General features: G+C 47.0%; 3 protein-coding genes across 5 annotated transcripts; 1 reads left to right on the forward strand and 2 right to left on the reverse strand.

The window, feature by feature from the left end:
* Positions 1–249: 249 nt before the first annotated feature.
* Positions 250–5,215, reverse strand: SURF1 (SURF1 cytochrome c oxidase assembly factor). Its single transcript, XM_071574645.1, has 9 exons — positions 5,052–5,215; positions 4,166–4,247; positions 3,919–4,046; positions 3,469–3,551; positions 2,517–2,708; positions 2,156–2,228; positions 1,635–1,797; positions 909–990; positions 250–721 (listed from the first exon to the last, which is right to left on the reverse strand). The coding sequence occupies exons 1-9, from the start codon at positions 5,136–5,138 to the stop codon at positions 655–657; spliced, it is 957 nt and encodes a 318-aa protein (XP_071430746.1). The 5' UTR covers positions 5,139–5,215; the 3' UTR covers positions 250–654.
* SURF2 (surfeit 2) lies at positions 5,122–11,447 on the forward strand. 2 transcript variants are annotated; one of them, XM_071574647.1, is made up of 7 exons: positions 5,122–5,364; positions 5,900–6,054; positions 6,262–6,365; positions 6,767–6,958; positions 7,516–7,670; positions 8,255–8,346; positions 8,562–11,447. In XM_071574647.1, the coding sequence occupies exons 1-6, from the start codon at positions 5,137–5,139 to the stop codon at positions 8,336–8,338; spliced, it is 918 nt and encodes a 305-aa protein (XP_071430748.1). In that variant the 5' UTR covers positions 5,122–5,136; the 3' UTR covers positions 8,339–8,346; positions 8,562–11,447. The 2 variants fall into 2 exon arrangements, with proteins under 2 accessions (XP_071430748.1, XP_071430747.1); XM_071574646.1 differs by lacking the exon at positions 8,562–11,447 and having other exon boundaries at positions 8,255–8,353.
* Positions 8,626–21,897, reverse strand: SURF4 (surfeit 4). 2 transcript variants are annotated; one of them, XM_071574648.1, is made up of 7 exons: positions 21,742–21,897; positions 20,564–20,641; positions 14,668–14,854; positions 13,455–13,531; positions 12,792–12,835; positions 11,659–11,845; positions 8,626–11,447 (listed from the first exon to the last, which is right to left on the reverse strand). In XM_071574648.1, exons 1-7 carry the CDS (start codon positions 21,787–21,789, stop codon positions 11,181–11,183), a joined length of 888 nt encoding a protein of 295 aa, XP_071430749.1. In that variant the 5' UTR covers positions 21,790–21,897; the 3' UTR covers positions 8,626–11,180. The 2 variants fall into 2 exon arrangements, with proteins under 2 accessions (XP_071430749.1, XP_071430750.1); XM_071574649.1 differs by lacking the exon at positions 20,564–20,641.
* Positions 21,898–21,941: the final 44 nt, after the last annotated feature.

A 21,941-nucleotide genomic window follows, 5' to 3' on the forward strand; every position in this document is an offset into this window, starting at 1 on the left:
GGCACAGTGGCACTGCTGCACTTCTGTTTGCCTTCCATCCAGTGATGGAACAATGCTGTGCAGAAATGGCTGCATAGAACAGGTTATTATTTCACTTGGAAAACTGCCCTGAATTACTAGTCCTGTGTAGTGATTGCTTTCCCTTGAACACAGAGCCCAGCAGCAGCTCAGCTGTGCATGCTGCATCCACAGTAACCTCTAACTCAGGTCTGTCGCTGTTCAGGGTAAGATGCACAATGCAAGTCACAAGGCAAAGACCTGCAGGCCTTTATTTATCTGATGCAACTGCTGTGAGCCACTCCTGACCTTGGAAGTGGCTACACAAGGCAAAGAAACTTTGATTCACAAAATCCTTTGGATTTGTCTTGCAAAAGACAGCAGTGGAGATGTTAAAATGTTGTAGCTTACAACCAACTACAACAGAAAAATGTATCCTTGCTTACTGTTCAGTGTTCAGTGCTTCCAAGCTGCAGTCAAATCACACTTGGTGGGAGCTTGGACTCTGCAGGGATTGCTTAAAGTCAGCTTGCTAGTGGCACATTTGCTGATCAGTGTCCTGAAATCCTGGGTGTTTGAGCTATTCAGGACTGATCAGACTCCTGTCTTCATAAAAGTCTACTCTTAACTGTAGTACCAAGAAGTTACACATTCCCCTCACCGAGGTATCTTTTGTATAAATTTCCTGTACCACAAGAATGAAGTTGCAGCACATAAGCCATACCTGTAAGAGAAAATAAAACCACACATTGCACCTTTCCAAGGGGGACCTTTCTAATACAGCTGCAATTACTGATTATTTCACATCTCTTTGGAGATGGTACTTAGGTTAAAAATTAAGGCTTTTGCAGCTGAAAAGCTCATGCAAGCAAGACTTTACATTCCAAAGCACCCCAGGGAAGGTCCCTTACCAGGTGACAATGTACTGCATGTGCTCGTTTCTCAGGCTCACTCTGGTCTGGCCACCAATGGGTCCCCCTGGGACTGTGCTTCCTGCAGGGACAACACAGCCAAGTTAAATCTTCAGTCTCCATGGTGTAGAGCTGCCTTGTCTGTGAGAAAAGGGAGGAAGGTGCTAAGTCTGGTGGATACCGTGCTCTTCTCAGGCAGTGGTGTTCCCAGGTTCATAGAATCACAGAATGGTTTGGGTTGGAAGGGACCTTGAAGCCCATCTCATTCCATCCCTTGCCATGGGCAGGGACACCTCCCACCAGCCCAGGTTGCTCCAAGCCCTGTCCAGCCTGGCCTTGGACACTCCCAGGGATGGAGCAGCCACAGCTTCTCTGGGCAACCTGTGCCAGGGCCTCACCACTCTCACAGGGAAGAGTTTCTTGCTAATACCCAATCTAACTCTGCCCTCTCAGTTTGAACGTTCCCTCTTGTCCTATCACTCCATGCTCTTGACAAAAGCCCTTTTCCAGCTCTCTTGTAGGCTCCCTGTGACCTTCAAAGCTGGGCTAGCAGAGTACAGGGAAGAGAAAGATGTAATACCTTGCTGGACATGAAAGTCTTTACAAAGTCTTTACCAACCTAAATGATTCTATGGCTCTACCTTCCCAGGTGCCTTGGGAAAATAACTGGAAAAGGAGGGAGACTGGTGTGAACTGGAGGTGGGGTTGGGTGCCTCGGTGACTTACTGAAATCTGCATCGATGAAGATGGGCTCAGCACCCGTCACCTTGGCCATGGCCTCCAGGTCTCGGTAGTGCCAGCGGTTTTTCTCAATGTTATTTTCAGGCACAAAGGGTTTCCGGGTCTCTGTTAACCTCACCACCCCTGTGAGCTCAATTTCATCTTCAATCTGAGGAGAAGTGCAGAGGGGAAAAAAGGAATCTTTTGAGATTCATATTCCAGCACAGTGAGTCCTGTCAGGAAAAAATGGCACTTGCAGGGTCTGAGCATACAAGAAGCTGTAGTGCCCTGCATGTGCTGTAACAGCAGGGGAGAAAAGCAGAACAAGAACAGCTCCTTGTTTATAAAACACATGATTTACTCAACAAAAAGGTGGGAAACAAAGGTTTCAGCATCATGAGAGGTGACTATTTCAGTCACCTCTCATGATGCTGAACGTGGCTCCTGCCTTTCTGGGTTGGTCACTGGTATCTCTGGGTAACCAAAGGGCAGAGAGTAACACACCACATTCCCTGGATCCCCCTTACCTGTCCCTTCAGCCTGGTCTCTGGTTTCAACTTCTTTCTGGGCACAAATCCTCGGTTGACTAAAATCGTGACCCTAGAGTTACATAGAGAAGTAGGGCTCAGGAGTGAAAGGAAATTTATTTCTCCAGCTGCCTAGAGCTAAAGACCAAAGCAGCCTATGTATTTGCTGCCAATTCTTTTTGTCATCTGAGTGCACATTAAAAGGGAATTTAAATAAAATTTCAGATTGAGCCTCAGTGACCTCACAGACTGAGAGAAACCTTTTACGGGCTGGGGAGTGATTGACACAAACCCAACCACCCTTCAGCTTTTCCAAACAGAAGTGAAGGGCTCACATAGAGCATAACTCTCCTTTACTCACCCCAGTTCTGTGCAGTAGAAGGGAGTGACGACGTTGGCTCCGTTCTCCGGGTGGGATGTCAGGCGCCCGCCCTCCCGCGCCTCCCGCTCCGGGTCCACCAGGGACCGCGGCACAATATAGAGCTCCTTGGAGTGGTCAAAATGCCCTCGGACCTTCACAGGTCTGTATTCCAACTCCTTCAGTTCCATGGGGCTGCATGGAACAAGAGGAAAGCAAAATCATGGCTGTGACAGGCAAATTAAATTAGGGGATTTTATCATGGGATTCTCCTTTTCCATGATGGTTCCCTCCAGAGCCAGTTGGGAAGCAGAAGACAAAAACCTCATGGAATACAGAGCTGGCTTAATAATTTGCTACTCTCACAGGGACTCAAGTAGAGATCATCAGGAATATCCAGAGAGAAGTTCTTTTCCATAATATCTGCAATCCAGGTATGACAGAGTTGCTGAGCAGGTGAATTCACTGCCTGTGCATCCAGCCATGGAGGAAAGTGTTTCTTTCCCAAACCAAATAATGAAATCCAACGACCGAGCCATTCTGGCAGTTGGGCCAGGTGGCCAAATCACCCTAAAAGCCTCTCTCATATCTGACACAACAGCAGGGCCCGCTGTTGATTCAAGGCTCACTGTTGCAGTAACAACTGCTCTAGGACATCAGACACCATCCACCAAGCCCTCCTTCCCCAGGAGGTATGAACTACATCCCACATTCTCCTGAAGAGAGATTCATCCTTTTCCCATGCATTTAGAATATCCCATAGGAATGCATTCACTTATCCTTTTTTAAAAGTAAGAAAATTAACAGGATCTCTTGCTAATTTGCTGGCACATCCTGATTCCCACTGCATTCCTTCATTTTCATGCAGGTTAGTTCAGCATAAGCTCATCAGTGCAGGGTCCATATCTAATATCCCCAGTACTCTGCAGATAATAAACCATTCCAGCTTCCATACTCTAATGTCAGAGGGATGGGATCTGATGTAATTCTTGATGCCAGTTGTGCAATCAAATCTAATTTCCACTTTCTTCGCTGAACCTGAAAGGACACAAACACAGAAGTAATTCCTTAGGGTAGAACAGAGCAATGCAATAACCTCAGCAAGCCTTGAAATCTTGGTTAGAATTTTTTTCATCAGACCTGGCCTAAAACAGGGTAATTGGAGATAAGAAAATGGAAACTATTGACTTTAATTTGAGGAAATATTTATACTGAAATGAAAGTGTAAAACCCAAAGAATCTTCCCTTTAAAGACTTACAAACAGACACTTGGAAAATGGAAATGTAAACCAACAGCAAATCTTTACCCTGCCTGTGATTTGGACTAAATTAAACAGGCAGAGACTGAAAAACCTGACAGCCCTCAAATGCTCATTTTTTGAAAAACTGAAATACTTATTTGTACCTGCCATGTGCCGAGACCAAATGCAGTCAGAGGGACGAGGAAAAGGCCCCATTTCAGTAAAGTATCATCCCCAGATGTGTCAGCAGCTGCTGTAGAACTCCGAGGTCTGCAGAACCTCAAACAAGCATCTAGAGAAAAACAGAATGAGGAACAGGACTTACAGAGAAGAGGTGCCAAATTCCTGTAGGAAATGTCACTCTGGTGTTAGGCGGGAGCAGGACAGAAGCCCAGACAAATATTTTCCTACCTTTAGTCTGCTGAACCAGACCAGAACCCACTTTAGTCAGGGGATATCCAAAAAGTGTTCTTCTGATCAAGCAGTGTGACACCTACGTGGAGTAAGAAAGATCCCTTGTAGCATCTCTGCCTTGTAAAACCTGTACCGAGGTGGTATCAGCCACCTGGAGGACTACATGACATTTTGTTTACACATTGACATGTCTCATCTGAGCAACTGTCTGTGAAACACTGTGGGTCAGGTCGTAATTCACATAAAATCAAATCCCGGTTACAGAGCTGAGTATGGCACAGCAGAGCACAGGATTAGGGGCCAGGATCAGAGGGTGGGATCAGGGAATGGGATCAGAGGGAATGGGACGAGGGAACAGGATCTGAGTGTGGGATCAGGGAACAGGATCAGGGAATGGGGATGAGGAGATGGGATGGGATCAGGGCACAGGATTAGGGGACAGGATCAGAGAGTGGGATCAGGGAATGGAATGAGGGGACGGGATGAGGGAACAGGATCAGAAGGTGGGATCAGAGAATAGGATCAGGGGGCAGGATGAGGGGATGGGATCAGGAAATGGGATGAGGGGATGGGATCAGGGGGCAGGATGAGGTGACGGGATGAGGGGACAGGATAAGAGGGTGGGATCGGGAACAGGAACAGGGAATGGGATCAGTGGGCTGGATGAAGGGACGAGATTAGAAGGTGAGATCAGGGAAAAAGATCAGGGGATGGAATCAAGGGATGGGATCAGGGAATGGGATCGGGGGCAGGATGAGGGGACGGGTTCAGAGGGCAGGATCAGAGGACGGGCTCAGGGGGCTGGATCAGGGCACAGAATCGGGGGGCTGGATCAGGGCACAGAATCAGGGGGCTGGATCAGAGGGCAGGGTGAGGGGTTTACCCGGCCCGGCCCCGCTCCCCGGAGCCTCCCCGGGCCCCGCCGCTCCCGCAGCAGCCTCAGCCCGGCGCGCAGCACCGTCCCGGCCATGCCAGCACCGTCCCGCTCCTGCCCGGCCCTGCTCGGTCCCTCGATCCCCTCCGGCCCCTCGATGTGTCCCCGCCCGGCGCCCCGGAACGGGAAGCGCGGCCGGGCCCGGCCCCTCGCGATGGCGGCGCCGGGCCCGGGGAGCAGCGTGGCCGGGCCGGAGCTGCCCGAGCCGGAGCGGCGGTTCCTGCGGCAGCACCCGCTGCTCAGCCCCGCGGGGCCCGGCAAGGTGCGGCCCCGGGGTCCGCAGGGGATGGGGCTGCCCCCGGAGGGGTCGGGAGGGGGGCCGGGGGTGAGCGGTGGGCTCGGCATGGCCTGGATGGAGGTGTTTCTACAGCTGTGGGAGCTGAGGGGAGGCCGGGGAGGAGGCGGGTGGCGTGTCCTGCCCTCCCCAACCCTGGGATGGACACAGAAAGGGTGGTTGGACGTTGAAGGGGCTGCCCAGGGAGGTGGTGGAGTCACCGTCCCTGCAGGTGTTTCTCTAGCTGTGGGAGCCGGGGGGAGGCAAGGGAGGAGAACGGGGAGGAGACCGGTGGCCTGTCCTGCCCTCCCCAGCCCTGGAATGGACACAGAAAGGGTGGCTGGACATTGAAGGAGCTGCCCACGGAGTCACCATCCTTGGAGGTGTTTAAGGAAAGACTGCACGTGGCACTCAGCGCCCTGGTTTAGTTGAATGGTATTGGGGCACAGGTTGGACTGGATCTCAGAGGCTTTTCCAGCCTGAATGATGCTGTGGGATAATCCTCCATTCCTTCCTTCCCCAGGTGAGATGCAGGCTGACAGGGCACGAGATGCCATGCCGGCTGGCGGAGCTGCAGGCTTACACCAATGGCAAGAAGTACCAGCGGCTCATAAAGGCAAACAAAGAGTTCGACTATGGCACGTTTGAGCCCCACATAGTGCCCAGCACAAAGAATTTGTATGTATTCTTCCTCCTCTCTGTTATGCTTTATGTTTTGTTTGATCTCAGATGTGAAGTGGTTGAGCTTTACAAAGTTAAGGTTTTGAGAGACTGGAAAAGGCTTTGTGAAGTATGTACAGCTTAGGGTATGGTGCTTGTAAGTGAAAAGTTCTGGAGTAATAACATATTTATACTCTTGCTGGCCCTTTCTTTTTGTGTCTGTAGGCACCAGCTGTTCTGCAAGCTCACCCTCAGACACATCAACAAGTTTCCAGAGCATGTGCTGCGTCACGTCCAAGGGAAGCGCTACCAGAAGGCCCTGAAAACATGTAAGTAGCTTTTCTGAAGTTGTAACCAGGCAACTTTTTTTTTTCCTTGAGCTGTTGAGATTCCAGTGGAACTATGCAAAGGGAAGGGGACAGTTTTCTTTAGACTGACAGCAGTGAGTTGCTCCTCAGCCAGGAAGGAAGACCCCAGCTGCAGGGAGCAATTGGCCTCTAGCAAATACCTTGGGACATCCTTCTTTGTAAGGAGCAGTTCTAAAACCTGCTCCAGGGTGGTTCATGTGTCCAGCACAGTTTGTTTTAACATCTTTTCTGGTCCATAGCATTGCTGTAGATTATGTGGATGTATATTTGGGTTGGAGTGTGCTGTACTTTGGAGTTGCATTTCCTGTAAGGCCTCAGGGACTGGGCACTGTCTCAGTGCTGCCTGACCCTTGTTGTGGTAGATGAGGAATGCCAGAGGGAAGGAGTGGAGTATGTCCCTGCCTGCCTGCGACAGAAGAAGCAGTGGGTGCAGCACCCTGATGACCAAATGAATGGGAGCAGAAAACCTCCCAAGGAAAAGGAATTCTGGGAGCCAAAGTCCAGTGATGAGGATGGAGAGGAGACGGATGACAGCATGAGTGACCTGTACCCACGTGAGTGAGAACGTTGGCATTGTCAATGTCCTGAAGGGAGTTTGGGCTAATTTTCTCCTGGGTTCTTTGTGTTGCCTCCTGCTGCTTGTGTGCCAGAGGCCCGTGACTTCATCCAGCTGGGAGGGTCTTGGGTTTCAGAAAAGTTTACCACCACCAAATAAGAAATAGCAGTTATCACTGAGTGATAAGCAGACAGATCATGTAAAGTGTGAGGGGAGGGATACAAGATCCTCTGGGATTTGCTGCTTTAGGTATCTCCACTTGTTTCTCAGAAAGTCCTTGAGTCTGACAGAAGCTGGTCAGGCTTGTTTTACTGACTTACATCTGGAGGTGCAGATCCACCTGTGCTGCAGTTCCCAAAACGGGATTAGTGAGAACACCAGGCACGTTTCCACTAAAACACCAGTGTGTGTATTACCCAAGTATTTCAGTAGTGACATGTGTGTGCTAGGTGACTGGAAGCATCTTGGCAAACCACCTTTAACCTGCCCTCCAAGTAAAGTTAAGGGAGGCAGAGCCTGTGTGCACAGATTCAGAGCTAAATCTTTGTGTTTTAGCTGCGCTCTTCCCAGAAAAAAGCCCATCAGCCCCACAGACCACGAAGGGCAGCGATGACTTTGCGACGGACAGCGAGGATGAGGGGGCCAAGCAGAACGGAGAGGACGGTGGAAGGATGGATGTCAGCAGAGCAGTTGGCAGCAAGAGAGGAAAGGTGGGAGTCCCCCTGCTGTGTGCAGCAGCAGAGGAGTGTGGAGCTGGGATCCCATCCCGTAGGTGTTTCATCTATTCTTGTCTGAGAACCAGCAGAAGGTGCAAAGCTGTTCAGAACAGACTTTCCCGTGTGCCAGGCTCTGACTTGCATCCCGAGGTGTGAATTACTGCCAGGCAGTGTTTATCCTGTCTGCGGTAGCGAGGGATGTTCCCACCTGTACAAACAGCTCATCTTAGCAGAGATAGCAGGGATAAACTCCATCTTCATAGGGAGGCTGCTGCATGTTTTGTGGCTTCTGTAATTGTCCTCCCAATACACAACCATAAGTTAAACCCTTTTGCAGCCACAGGGTCCTTCTATACCTCTTTTGAGGCCCTGCCTCACAGGATGTCCCCTGATCCCACTCAATTTGGGCAGCAGGCATAAGAGAAAAAAGGCTGCTGAATCCTGGCTGACTCCACAAGCCACGCTGGGCTCGTTCTGGTTAGTGGAGGAGACCACATCCAGTTTCTCTTTAAGCTGTCTCAGGCAAAGCTGGATTTGAGTGTTGGAAATAAAGCTCATTTTACTTTTCTTTTCTACAGAAACAGTCAGGCCCTTTAAAGAAGAAATTCAAGAGCCATCATCAAAAACCCAAGCACTTCAAGAAAGCAACCAATGGGAAATAAATTTTATGGTAAATACATAGTCTGAAGCCTGTTGTGTAACAATTCCAGTAGAAGCACAAGTGCTTTGCCTTTTCCAGTTAACTGTTACAGGTGCAGAGGGGAATACTGGGGTTGATTTAAGGTGCATTCGAGGAGCTTCAAGCCATCCCCACACCAAGGGAAGGATGTCAGGTGCAAACGGCTCAGCACTTAGAGCCCTTTACAGAAAGCTGGTTTTTGGCAGGCAGGACCTGAGCAGTTCCTCCAGGGAGCCCATCCATGGAGCATCACCAGCCACACACGCCAAGTGGATACAAAGATGCCGTTGTTTTATTTTGATTGTTTTCCAAAATCAAAACATTTTCAAACACAACTAAGGTACAAAATACAGCATAAAATGAGAATTTATACTTATTTCCTTTTTTTTCCACATAGAAAGCAAAAATATATTCAGAATGAATTCCAGAACACTTTGCAGAGCCAATTGGTAGCTGACAACCTGCTTGTGAGAGCTTCTCAGCCACGGGGAGAGGTCACTGTATTTCTGGGAGATGCACAAGTACAGCAGCTTATGTAGGAAACCAGAATCTTCTGCATGAGGACTCACAGTTAGTAACTCAACATCGTGCTGCCTAGAAGTATCTGATAATGCCCTCCACCTAACTGTGCCCCTTGAGTACCTAAGTATTTCTGCTGCAAGGGGCAGGATCACTTCCTTTTCTGGGGTCTTTTGTTGGAAAGGGGACTTAGTTTTCACAGAGGAAACTGGTCGGTATTTCAGACTAGTCTGTCATCCAGCTCCTTAGTTAGGACACAAGGAAGTTGAGAAAACCAACTTAAGAGGCTACTTAGAGGAGTAGTTTCTGTCATTCCATTTATAAATACTATGAACATCAACAGCAGTTCTGGTATCTGAGAATGGCTGCCTTGCTGCAGTCCAAAACCGTTTAAGATTTGCAGTGAAATAAAGTCAAAGCTTCCTGTGGTGCGTATCTGTAGTGAAAGGACCTGTTTGTTTAGTTGTGAAGAGTTTGGGTCCAGGGAACACCTGAGGTGAAAACTTCTCTTGCAAAACTTGAAAAGAAAGCTGCCTGTGACCTGACCTTAATGCTGAATTCCCCTCCCATCAATTTGGACATCATAAGTTGGACTAGATGATCTCCTGAGGTCCCTCCCAACCCCTTACTATTCTGTGGTAGCAACTGGCTTCCTCCAGCAGCAGCACATCTTGCCCTTACATTGGCTATTTTCCCCTTATAAGATGATGAAATCACTGGTTTAACATTCAACAGTGCTCTTCTATTTTTTCGTTAGTTCTTTAAGTCCAGGTGAGTGTCCCTACCAGGAGACCCTGGGAAACAGCCTCTCCTGGAGATGTTCAGCTGAATTCCTCCTTGAGCATCTTCCTCAAGGGAGACAACAGTGCAAGGAATCAGTGTAATGGAAGGAAGTTGGTAGGGCTTATGCTGTCTAGAATTATGCCCCAATGTAGTGAAACAGGCTCACCTTGCTGACTAGCAGAGGACAAAATGCCTCCTCTGAGCAGCACCAAGCATGTTCATGGCACAGAGGTTGTGGCACTGAGAGGCCAAACAGGGCCTTCCTCTCCTCACTGTAACACTGAGGAGTTCCTCCCTCTGAAGGTCCATCCCTGGCTGCTTATTCACTGCCCAGGCTTTGCACTTGGATTCCTCAGCTGTAACTGTCTGCAGAGAGAGTTGGGAACAGGGGCTATGGCAGCACAAGGCTGCTTCCATATTTCCTCCCTGCACAGCCCAGGGGTGGCTGAGATGGCAGAGAAGGAGCTGTCAAGAGCTGGGACTTGACAGCCAAGAGACTGACAGAAATGAATCTGAGAAGCAAAGACTATAGAAGACTGACTGCTCTCATCTGGCACATACTGAGTGCAGGGAAGAGGGGAGTTTCTGTAGTTCTGAAGACATTTTCACCAATGATCTGCAGTTCAGATCTGAATTTGGGGCATACATGGATGGGAGCTGGCTAACAGCAGAAAGGAGCTTTCATTATGGAACCTGCAGCACAACTTGGCTTCCTGCTGGGAATTCAAGAGGGGCAACTTTGGGGAGAGAATGCTGAATAAAGAGGTCTTTTGGCACAGAATTCTCATAAAATCTAACATTCTGTCTCTTAAGGATTATTTCCCTCACTTCCTTCTTGAAATTCATGATTAACAAGACAGGATTCTCCCATGTTCCCCCTTGAGGGCAGAACTACAACATGCTAGAAAACCTTCTCCCTTTTCTTACCTATAAAGGGGTAAAACTACTTGCAGGATTTTCTTTTTACCTTCTGTTTGGGGGCAGGAAAGACCTGCTGATAAAACAAAAGGCAATTACAGGCCTCTGAGCAGCAAAATGAGTGTTTTTTGTTTTCTGATGCTGCTTCCCACCTTGGTAAGCAATGCTATAACCAGCAATGGAACTCCTTATGCACAAGACAGTTTGATGAGGGTGAGAAAGGGGATCCACTTTTTTAGTTATAGCTAGAACCCAACAGCACACTGAATGGTACAGCTGTATCTGCTCACAGTTCTTCAAATTTTAAGACATTACTGCCATTCAAGAGAGCAACTGTTCTACTGCAACTCACTGAAGCATCAGCAAAATGCAGGTTCCTTGGGTTAGTTCCAAATCTAGGAAGTTAGAATCAGCCTAGGCAACATTCCTGGAAGAAATAGGGTTTTATCTATTATATTACTGGTGCCACAGTAAATCAAATTCAAAACACCTGTGCCTTTAATAGGAAGGGGGCATGTACGTGTAAAATGCTGGCAGTTTTTGTTGAATCCATAGAGAATCAGTTCTGGACTTAATACATTATGTCCCAAGTGTTGCTATTCCTGTTACCACTCTTTTTTCTTCTCATCCATTGAAACTCCACCAGGACCCAGTGCAACCACAAGGAGGAGCCCTCCAATGACAGACATGGTCTGGAAGAAGTCGTATTTGAGGAAGTCATGCATGGGCTTGTAGGCTGGGACGGTCCAGAAGGCATTGAAGTAGATGTTGATGCCAAACAGCCAGATGACCAGAGTCAAGGCAGCCAGCTTAGTCTTGAAGCCAATTGCCACCAAGATAATCAGGGCTGTGCCCACAATGTTCTGCAGAATCTGCAAGGAAAAAACCCCACAACCTTACACAGTTCTTAAAGACATACACAAACATCCACATTGTCATGGCCTAGATGATCTAAACCTTTTCTAATTATTAATTCTGCTAATAGACTTAAATGATGAGCATTGAGCAGGCTCTGCAGCCCATTTGGGCATTGATACTATAACTCTAGTTCTTCAGCACATACTTTTATACAGGGATACTTACAGAAAAGAAGTTCATATCAAAGTGTAGCAGTGTCATGAACATGAGGACGAGCAGCACACGGCCCCCCAGCTGCATGTACTGCTTGGGAGAGCTTTCCCTCATGGTGGGCACACCGGCAAACATGCTCTTCCCCTCCGAGCGTGACTCAGCCAAAAGCAGCAGCAAGCCTCCCCCAAGGGCAAGGTTCCTACAGAAACACAGAAATGGAGGGGAAAAAAAGCAGTTTAGTACAGTTTGCACTGATGTATAAAGTTCTATCTAAAATGGCAGCTCAGTAACAATCTACATGTGAGTGAGCAGCGACCTGCCCTGCACTGTGCAATGTGTTAGTGTGTTTTAGGCTTCCCAGCTCCAACAGCAGCACAGAACATACCAAGGATTTACACAAGGATGAACACACCAAGGATTCACACAGGCCTGTTCAGACAGGTACAGCCTGTCAGGGAACTCCAGCTCAGGCACAGCTCCTTTAGTCAGTTACAACATGAATTCAGCTGTGTTAAAGTTACTCTGTACCACAGGTTTAGCCACACATGCCAAAGTAGTTCAGAGGTTGCTTTGAGAAAACAGAGCAGCGGTGCTGCTAATAAGTTACACATTGACAGGGCTATAGTAAGCCCAGAGTGTAGTTTTTGTGCACTCTTCCTCTCAGAGGGATGGAAAGGTAACAACAGCCAGCCATCCCTCAGGATTTGACAAGAATGCTTATGTTTAAGGACCCTGTTTTCTCCTTAGGGAAGGTGTTAAGAGATTTAAAACCCCAGAAACCACTCCAGTGTCCACATGCTGCAGTTTTCTTGGGAAATGGCTTCAGTCATGCATAAGCACAGCTGCTATTTTAGCAGAATGCACTGATCCAATCCAGACACTTGTTTGTGAGCTCTCAGCAAGGTTAGCAGCAGAAGCACTTAGATCCTAGTGGGTTAGGATTAGTCTCTCCCTTCCACAGCATTGAGACTGCTGCCTACAATTTAACACAAACTCTACTGGTTTTTCAAGTGCTGTCATTTCTTTTTTAATGTAAATGCATCACTTTTAAAATCCAGTAAATCTTATGTACAAATGCAATTTCCTCTGTCACCGAGTGTCAGTTTTCATTCTGTTCCCACAAAAACTTCCAGAAGCAGACATACCTCATCAAGAACTTCAGGTCCCATAGAATGCTGTATGCAATAGTCTAGGCAAAGAGTAAAACTGGTTAGAACACCATTTGAGTTACACTGAAATTCAGAATTTCTGTTACAATCTCAGCTCTGTATTAGCCACAGCAGAAGTCAGTTACAAGTACATCATACTGAAGGAAATAAGGTAATTACATCGATGTGGTCCAGTGAGTCCCTGTAGGACAGGGAATGGAAGCCAGAATTTACAAGTGCTTTAGTCCCCATAAAAAATTCACTAGTTTTGTAAGGGAAGCATGTTCCTAGCCAGGACCCTCTGGGATGGGGACAGTCCTTTATAAAAGCTGTGTGTGTTGAAGGCCAAAGGAACTGCAAGTTCCACATTTGGCTCACTAAGTGATGTACAGGTAAATTGCCAGTAACTTCTAAATTGGTCAAGGTCAAGTATTGAATGAATGTCTCCAGCTGACTAATTGCAATTACAGCCAAGGATCTATTGGGCACATAAGAACAGAAGCAGCAAAATAGTTCAATGCCATCAAGGACTGGCACTAGGCCAGAGTGGAGAAAAATTCCAGGGTTGCAAGCTATATTTAAACATGTTGGTAGTACTGGGGCTAACAGAGAAGATTTGAAAGATACACTTTAGAAGGGCTGAAGACTTAAGCCTCCTACCTGTAATGCTATAATTCCAAACAGTCCAAAGCAGGCATATTGCACAAAGTTCCTACTCAGCACCAGGATACAGCCACCTGAGTTGGGGAAATGGAACACAGTTACACTTATGACAAGCACAGGAAAAGCTGCTGAAAGAATGTTAACTTGGTTTGAACTGAGCAGACTCCCATTTCCTTCAACTGTGCCATAAAGAACATTAGGTGGGAAATTTTAATGGCACAAATCAGTTTGAGAACTCCAAAGTTTTAGCACATTTTAAAATATTTTATAAATCCAGAAGTACCTTTTATTTTACAAAGGGCAAGCACATGCTGAACACAGTTCCCAACACAGCATTGTACAGCAGCCACCTGTGCTAAAGCATTAAGAGAATTTAAGAAGAAACTGAACTAACCATGGAGTTCCTTCCTTTTTTGTTCAGTGAGGTAACTGTTAAGGCAACCACACTGTATTCCTTTTTCTTGAAAGCTTTTGTTTTCTATCCTTTCTCAAATCTTCCACCACAAAGCACTGACAGCCTTTGCCACTTTGACATGAGGACTGGCAACTACATTAAATTAAGCTGACCCTCTACACAAAAAAATTGGAGCAAAAAAGTCTAAATCCAGACACAGGATAAGAAATTGGCAATCAAGAAAAGTAAACCAGGGATATAATATAAACAGAATTTTACCTCTCTCTGTTTCTGGTACCCTGAGCCCACCCAGCGCACACAGCAGAACTTTGCTTCTGGCTTATTTTGACTCCTGGGCTTTGGAAAAATCTCTGACACCTTGCTCAGGTGTAAATGCACCCACTGCAGGATAAGATTTGGCCATGGAGATGAATACCCATTAAAAAAAAAGTCTTAACATTGCTCTGTTGAAGAAAATAGGAGTATTTCACTTCGAGAACTCCAGGGTGTGGTATGTTTATTGATGCATGTACAGAACTGAAAACAGATTGTCCTGATGGATTCTTGGCATCTCTGACTCAAAGGCAGCGTGTCACACAAAATTCTCTACAGCTGCTTCCAGGAAAGGCTGGAGCAGGTCAATTAGGAGTTCATTTCATTCAGCCCATGTAGTACTATCAGTTCTAAGCTGTATGGGGCTATTAGGCAATCAGTGAGGCATCCCACGCTTCCATGATTCACAGAGCCCACGCAGCCAGGGCTGCACTCACACTGCACTGCCCTGGCACCCACCTCAGCAGCCTGAGAGCCACTTACTCAGCTGTCCAAAGAGATTTAGGAACACAAAGATGGAGGCCAGGAAGTAGCCACAGTTCCACGTGCCATCAATGTAGTCCCTCTGTTCGCTCCACTGGAACCACATGCGGATTCCGTCCTCCAGGAAGGTGCTGATCAGGCACAGCCGCGCCACGTGGGGCAGGTACTGCTTTGTCACCCTCAGGAACTGCAGGAGCACACAGCAGGGTTAGCAGGGAAGGGAATACTCCAGGCATAACAGATCCACGCTCTCTGCAGACTCTGAGGCCAGCAGTTCTCATGCACACAGGGTCATCAACATCTACACAGAAACCTCGACTTGAATTTAGTGAAGTGCTTCTCCAGTTTGAAAACACCTGGGAGCAGTGGAGGAAACCTGCTGTCATGCTTTTGGACAAGGACTTGGAGAAAAGCAGAATCCAGCAGCACTTCCCTATGTAACAGGAGCTGTGCTTTGATGGAGCTCTCACTAATGAAGGCTGACCTTGGTTTTAGGTTCTCTATCTCAGGGTTTCATGTTACAGCTCAACTATCAGATAGCCAGGAGCAGAAAGGGCAACCCCGCTCCCACCCACATGCTCAGGACTCAACTGCTCTGTGAAAAACTCATCAGAGAGCCAGGCTGAAAGAAGACAAATTCTCTACAAATCAAAAAACGTGACTAAGCTTTCTGCCAAGCTCCTTCCCTCCAACAGCCCAAAAAAGCAACATGTGCTTGAGTAGCATCAGGTATTATTACATCTGTGTAGCCACTGCACCCTCTATCCTCTAGGCAAGGTTTTACTTCCATTAAAAGCAGCATCCTCTGCAGAAAGGAAATAGACATTTATATACACAATTCAGTATAGCAGTACAAAGGAAATGATATCACCATGCAACAGATGCTGAGCTATAGTTCTTGGGAATGCAAGATGTATCTGGGCCCACATCCCCCTTCCTCCTGCAAGCTCCTGGGTCAGTCTGCTCTGCAATTACAATTATAAAGGAACAAATACAGAATTGCCAACAGGGTCTGGACTAGCATGGTCTGCAGGGCTGGGGGGTGCACAGGAAAACTTACAGCCTCTGGGTCAAGACAAGAGTTTAACTGTCAGTCCATTTTCTAGAGCAGCACTGGTTGATTATTACTGAATTGAGACTTCCACCAGGAAGGAGACAAAAGCCATTTATGACAGTTTATTCCTGACAGCAGGAATCAGTAAATACAAAAGGTTATGCAAATGAAAAGCCCAGCTTACTGTGTAACTGAAGACTATCACAAGAAAAAAAATCAGCAAACATGCTTAATAGTCAATTAAATAGCCAATATCAGAACAAACTGCACTGTTGCACTGCATGTATCCAGAGTCTAAGGGTCAAAATACACGTTAATCAAGTGCATTTTAAGTGGAGCTGTACTCTGCCTCAGGGCTGCCACTTCAGGCTTTTTTTAACCCAGTCAACAGTTGGATGAATGAGTCAGAAGAAAAATTTGTGATCTTTGTCACTGAATGAGACACACATCATGATTTACAGCTTTCCTCCCTCCTGGGTTTCACTGTGAGTTTGAGGAAACTTGCTGAGGAATACTAAGAATAAAGTCCTTACAAACCAGAAATGGCATCTAAGGTACAGAACAGGCAACTTGGGTATAGAAAGAAATCAAAGGACAAATGCTGGGCATCTGTAATGAAAGGAAAAAAACAAGTGCTGTGGAAAAGCTGAAAAAAGCAGCAAACACTAAAGAATATCTGCCTCCAGGTCTCATCTTTGCTGTTTTGAAGTGGATCATAGGAGCTGATCTCATCTTCCACTTCCCTGAAACCAAACGACCACGAATTGTCCAGGTGAAGGATCCATGAAGACATTCAACATTCACCTGTTCTCTGGGAGTACAGAGGGAATTTAACACTGTCCATTAAACAGGAGTGCACACATCCAATCAGCTCCAGACAAGTCAGAAAGACCAAGCCCACGGCAGCTCTAGTGCTAAGCAACCTCATGGCACATCTCTGGACACCCACAGCCCATGGAGATGCAGATACTGAGCTACACTCAGGCTGAACCCCCTGTACACAGCAAGCTCAAATCAGCTTCAGAAACAGCCTTTAGGAGATAAAAACCCAGTCCAAAGGAACCACTGGCCAGGGAGAAAAAAGGAAGAGAATACAGAAAGGAAGAGAATAATTACACCATAACTACAGGAAGAGAATATAACAGACATCAAGTGATTTTACAATTAGAGGATCTGGGTAGAAATCATTTAAGCAATTTAACTCAGGATGGAGTAAGTTCTAAGAAATGAGATCTCCAGAAGTGGGACTGAATAGTACCAGCCACCCTGGGTTTGTCCCTGCTCATCAGCAGCAAGATGTGGCCCAAAAGCTGCACCCTGAGACCACTTCCTTTGTGATGCTCACAGATAAAGCAGCACATACAGGAAACTCAGTAGTGAAGTATCTGCAGCTAAAAAATGGGACTAGAAACACACCCTCCACTGAGCACAATACCCCTAATACCATAATTTATTTGGATAATTACCCCCAAACTGCTGCACCTGAGGGAGGTGCCAGCACTCATGACATCAAAACACAGAACAGCTTATTCTGCTGTGGGCTTTTCATCAACTGTTCTTTGCATGTGCTGCCTCTTTGGAAGAGGCAAACATTGTGAGAAAAGACAAGAATGCTAAATAAAATTATTTTAAAGAAGAACAGCTGGTTCTGTGTTGGCAGCCAAGTCACTGACATATGCCAGAGGGGCTTTGTGTTGCCACTTCCCCCTCTAATGGGATTAGAAAGGCAAAGATAGATTTAAATGCTCCTTTAAGTTGAACAAGCAAAGATGTACAAGATGATCCGGGGATCCCTAAATCAAATCTCTGCCCAGATTCCATTTTTCAAAAGAAGGCTTGAAATATTCAAACTCATACAGGCCTGACCAAAAGAGAGGTAATAAAGTGATTCATTAGTCTGGAGCTTCTGATAAAGGCAGATCCCAAGTATTCAGCCTGTTTTCTTTTAAGGCATTGCTTTGTTCTAAGAGGACAGATACCTCTGGCACTCTGGGACACCACAGAACTTTACTGGAAGAAGATGCTCAATCCTCTGGCAGAGAGAAAAATCACTTCCTTTCACTAACCTGAATATATCCACCTAAAGAGATCCCACTGAAAAATCACAAGGACAGCAACATTCATTGCATTCATTAGGTCAATGTCTACAAATTATTTGTAAGAACTGGGAATAGAGGCTTTCCTACTTATTTCCAAAGGGAGGAAGAGAGCTCTGACCTGCTAGAACATTGCCAGCTATCTTAACCAGGTTTTAAATTGTAGGAAGACTTCTCATGTCAATGCTTTTCACTTCCAAAGTGTGCTTTATACCAATTCCCTTTCTTAAAAGGCTATTTATTAATGAAATCTTTAAATGGGATTTTTAGCCATTTATTGCCTTTTACTATCACTCTCCATGGGAAGATTCTTTCCCCAGCCTAACCAGAAATGGCTATTTGGCTTATAATGATAAAGGCTCAGTGCACTGACATGACCAAGTTCTACAGAACACTTCCCAATCATTTTTTTAATGTAACACAAGTGAAATTTAGAGTAGAAATAAAATGTTTTCTTCTCCCTTCTGTTCTGGGCAAAACGGAATATTAAGGACAAGAAGCAATGGGTTCAAACAAAGAGGGGAAATTGAGGTTAGGTATCAGGAAGAGATTGTTCCCTGTGAAATGTGGTGAGACCCTGGCTCAGGGTGCCCAGAGCAGCTGTGGCTGCCCCATTCCTGGGAGTGTCCAAGGCCAGGCTGGATGGAGTTTGGAGCAACCTGGGCTAGTGGAAGATGTCCCTGCCCATGGCAGGGGGTGGAATGAGATGGGCTTTAAAGTCTCTTCTAACCCAAAACATTCTGTGATTTTATGCTACAATTATCTGAATAAGATGCACCAGCATTTATGTTGAAAAATTAAATCAACTCCCCCCAGCCTCTACAGCCCTTTCCCTACAGTACAATAACTCAATAATTTCATTTTTGTCCATAAATCTTTTTTGAGCAGTGGAAATAGCAGGCACCCACATTCCTAAAGACTATTATAGACATTACAAAAGTTGCCTGAGAACTGCTCCCTCTTACAAAGGGATTACAAAGGAGAAACTGCCCTAACCACTCCCTGCAGGCCCCAGATACAGCTCTTTTCAGCATGATCCTGACAGCATTACATGGTGACTGCACTGAAAGGCTCAGCATGTAATATTTTAACAAGAATCACTAAAAATGGCTTAATTTCTGAGCATGTAAGTTACTTAATTAATACCACTGGGCTGGTGTTACAGTGTCTCCCCCACTGCAGCCCTGGGAATTCCTCACAGCTCAGAGGAGCCCCTGACCAGCAATCCCAACCCCAGCGTCGCTGCTCGTTTGACCCACACACTGACAGAGCTGAACCAATAGAAAAAATAAACTCTTTTTTCTTTTCTCATGTCAGATCAGCTCTCCAGTCCAGTGACAAAAGTGCTGGTGAGAGAGAAAAGGGGGACATGTAGCCTTGGGAGAAGTAGGACAGCCCCTTTCCCTGACAGCTGGCTGGCTGGCAAGCTTAGCTGCCTTTAAGACCCTGCCTTCAGTGCACCAGTTCACCTCTGGATTAAGAGCCATTTATTACTGCTGAATATCTTGGCATCTAGGGCATAATTTGTTAATTCAAAGGGAAATTACAGTATCTGAGAAAAGCCAAGCTTTACTGTTTGAATTTAAGGAACAGATTATTCTTGTCTTTGCAGGAGACATTCAGGATTTACTGATAAGCCATGGAATTAGCTATAACATTTTCCCACAGGGCTGTTATGCTACAGAAATTAAGACTCATTATGTCTTGAGCACTAGCACAGGGAGTGGAGAAAGCAAGAACATCACTGAGAGTGCATTCAGCTCCCACAACAGCCATTGTCCAGCCTCCACCATGGGGAGTTTCAACATAATTTCAGTCCAAATGTTCCAAATATTTTTTTTATTCCCTCAAGATGAACTAACAGTTCCTGTAGTGCCAAGTATTAACTTCATAATATATACCAAAGGTTATAGTTTAGCAAGTCACTCCCACCCTTGTGTGATATTGAGTTTTAGCAGCACAGACAGCACTGAAAGGACCTGACTGAGCTACCAGGCAGCTCTTTGGAGGCAGAATTATCACAGGAGTTATTACTCAGAATGCCATAAAACTTGTTTTGCAATCTGATGGGAAGTGCAGCAAACACTCCAAATAATCCTGCAGCTAAAGGCAAGACTCATCTTTAAATAGGATGTGGCCAAGCACAAATAAATTTGTGTCCCTTAAAGCTCATTTCAGGAGAAGGCAAACTGCATTTGAGCTGGACAAAAGAGCTTTCAGTAGTATGAAAAAAGGTGTGTTAAGGACATCTAGAAATAACCCCACAGGAATAAATAGAGAGGTGTTATAAAAAGGTCAGGACAGGCATTGTAAATTTTGGCAAGTAAAATGAACACTGCAGTGATAGTTTACTTTCTCCCCTAAAAGAGGAAGAGGGCAAGGAAAACAGAGAATGACCAAGACAATCCAGACACCCCTTAAACTGAACACTCTACACACCATAAGAAGCTCTGCCTCTAAATCCAGTCTTCCTTCTTCCATCTGGGGGTGGGGAGGAAGTGCAGAACAGGTTTTCCCAGTGAAATCAGTCAAAGAACAGAGGCAGCACAGCCCCCTTGGAGCTGTGACGTGTTATTGTGCTCCACACAACTCACACTGATTCAGAAGAGTTGTAGAACCAGGCAGAATCAGATTTTCCAGCGAATTTGCTGAATGTGATTAGATGCTGTCTCTTATTGTCAATTAGATGAATCACCATGACTGTGAAGATCTTTCCAACACCATCCCCAGCAGAGCAACTACTTACACTCAAAATTTTCCTGCTCTCACATATCGTAAGAGATCTCAAGCTTCTACTTAAGAGAGAAATCAGTGCGGGCCTCCGCTGAAATAAACGTGAGAAGGATTACAAGACAACATCAGCTTGTTTGTTTTGCTTTTGCCCCTAACCTGAGCACAGCACCACGGTGCTGAACAGCCTTTTCTGGTTCAGGTTTCCACACATGGGTCACAGTTTCACAGAACTACAGAATAGTTTGGGTTGAAAGGGAACTTAAATGACCATCATGTTCCAATCCACTGCCATGGGAAGGGACACCTTCCACCAACCCAGGTTGTTCCAAGCCCTGTCCAACCTGGCTTTGGACACTTCCAAGGATGGGGCAGCCACAGCTTCTCTGCCCAACTTGTGCCAGGGCCTGCCACCCTCATAGGGAAGGATTTCTTCCCAATATCCAATCTAACCTTCACAGGCTGGATCACCAGGCCGCTCTCCTGTCACCAACACCTCAAGGTGGTTCCGCACACCCTTCTCTGCCCCATTCACCACTCCTGATGGCTCACACAGAGCTCAGAGCAGCTCGGCTTCCTGCTCTCCTTCCAATTATTCCCCCCCGGAGGAAGCTCCCGCTCCCAGGGAGAACTTGCTGTTCCGGCGCTCCCCCGAGGGCAGGGGCGGCTCTCGGGCCTGGGCGGGGGTCCCCTCGGAGGGAAAATGAAGGGAAGTTACAGGAAAGGAAGCTCCCCATTGAAGGCAAGTTACAGGAAAGACGGAGAGGGACTATTTACAAGCGCGTGCAGTGAGAGGACAAGGAGTAATGGGTTCAAACTGAAAAAGGCCAGGATTAGATGGGATATTGGGAAAGAATTGCTCCCTGTGAGGGTGGGCAGGCCCTGGCACAGACTGCCCAGAGAAGTTGGGGCTGCCCCATCCCTAGAAGTGTCCAAGGCCAGGTTAGACAGGGCTTGGAGCAACCTGGTCTAGGGGAAGGTGTCCCCACCCACGGCACGGGGTAGAACGAAGCGATCTTTAAGCTCCCTTCCAACCCAAACCACTCCACGATTCCACGAACCCACCGCAGCGCGGCTCGGCCTGGGCTCAGCGCGGCCCCAGCACGCCACAAAGGCCGCCCAGGCGACACGGGGTGAGCTCTGAGAGGAGGGGATGCCGGAGGTGGGGTAGGGGGCAGACAGACAAGCACCCACCTGGTCAGCGAAGTCCTCTGCGGTGTTCATGATGTCGTTGTAGCCCATGGCAGGGCCGGGCGGGCACAGGCGGGGCGGGGGCAGCGGGGCCGGGCCGGGCCGCGCTCGGAGCAGCCGCTGCCACGTCGGACGGGCCGGGCCTTGAAGGCGCCGCCGCGCCGGCGCGCGGGGGGCGGGGCCACAACGGGGCCACGCCCCCA

This window comes from Pithys albifrons, chromosome 20 (genome assembly GCF_047495875.1).
Source record: "Pithys albifrons albifrons isolate INPA30051 chromosome 20, PitAlb_v1, whole genome shotgun sequence".
Taxonomy (NCBI): Eukaryota; Metazoa; Chordata; class Aves; order Passeriformes; family Thamnophilidae; genus Pithys; species Pithys albifrons.

What these genes read in the sequence shown, in the direction of transcription:
- SURF2 (XM_071574647.1), top strand. Translation starts at nt 5,137, where the DNA reads ATGCCAGCACCGTCCCGCTCCTGCCCGGCCCTGCTCGGTCCCTCGATC. An exon ending in CATGAGTGACCTGTACCCAC is followed by an intron (nt 6,959 to 7,515) that starts GTGAGTGAGAAC and finishes TTTGTGTTTTAG; the next exon opens with CTGCGCTCTTCCCAGAAAAA. An exon ending in TTGGCAGCAAGAGAGGAAAG is followed by an intron (nt 7,671 to 8,254) that starts GTGGGAGTCCCC and finishes TCTTTTCTACAG; the next exon opens with AAACAGTCAGGCCCTTTAAA.
- SURF4 (XM_071574648.1), bottom strand. Translation starts at nt 21,789, where the DNA reads ATGGGCTACAACGACATCATGAACACCGCAGAGGACTTCGCTGACCAG. An exon ending in AGAGCAGGAAAATTTTGAGT is followed by an intron (nt 14,855 to 20,563) that starts GTAAGTAGTTGC and finishes GTGCTCCTGCAG; the next exon opens with TTCCTGAGGGTGACAAAGCA. An exon ending in TTGATATGAACTTCTTTTCT is followed by an intron (nt 11,448 to 11,658) that starts GTAAGTATCCCT and finishes TTTTCCTTGCAG; the next exon opens with ATTCTGCAGAACATTGTGGG.
- SURF1 (XM_071574645.1), bottom strand. Translation starts at nt 5,138, where the DNA reads ATGGCCGGGACGGTGCTGCGCGCCGGGCTGAGGCTGCTGCGGGAGCGG. An exon ending in GGGGAGCGGGGCCGGGCCGG is followed by an intron (nt 4,248 to 5,051) that starts GTAAACCCCTCA and finishes TACTCCACGTAG; the next exon opens with GTGTCACACTGCTTGATCAG. An exon ending in TCTGGTTCAGCAGACTAAAG is followed by an intron (nt 4,047 to 4,165) that starts GTAGGAAAATAT and finishes GTTTTTCTCTAG; the next exon opens with ATGCTTGTTTGAGGTTCTGC.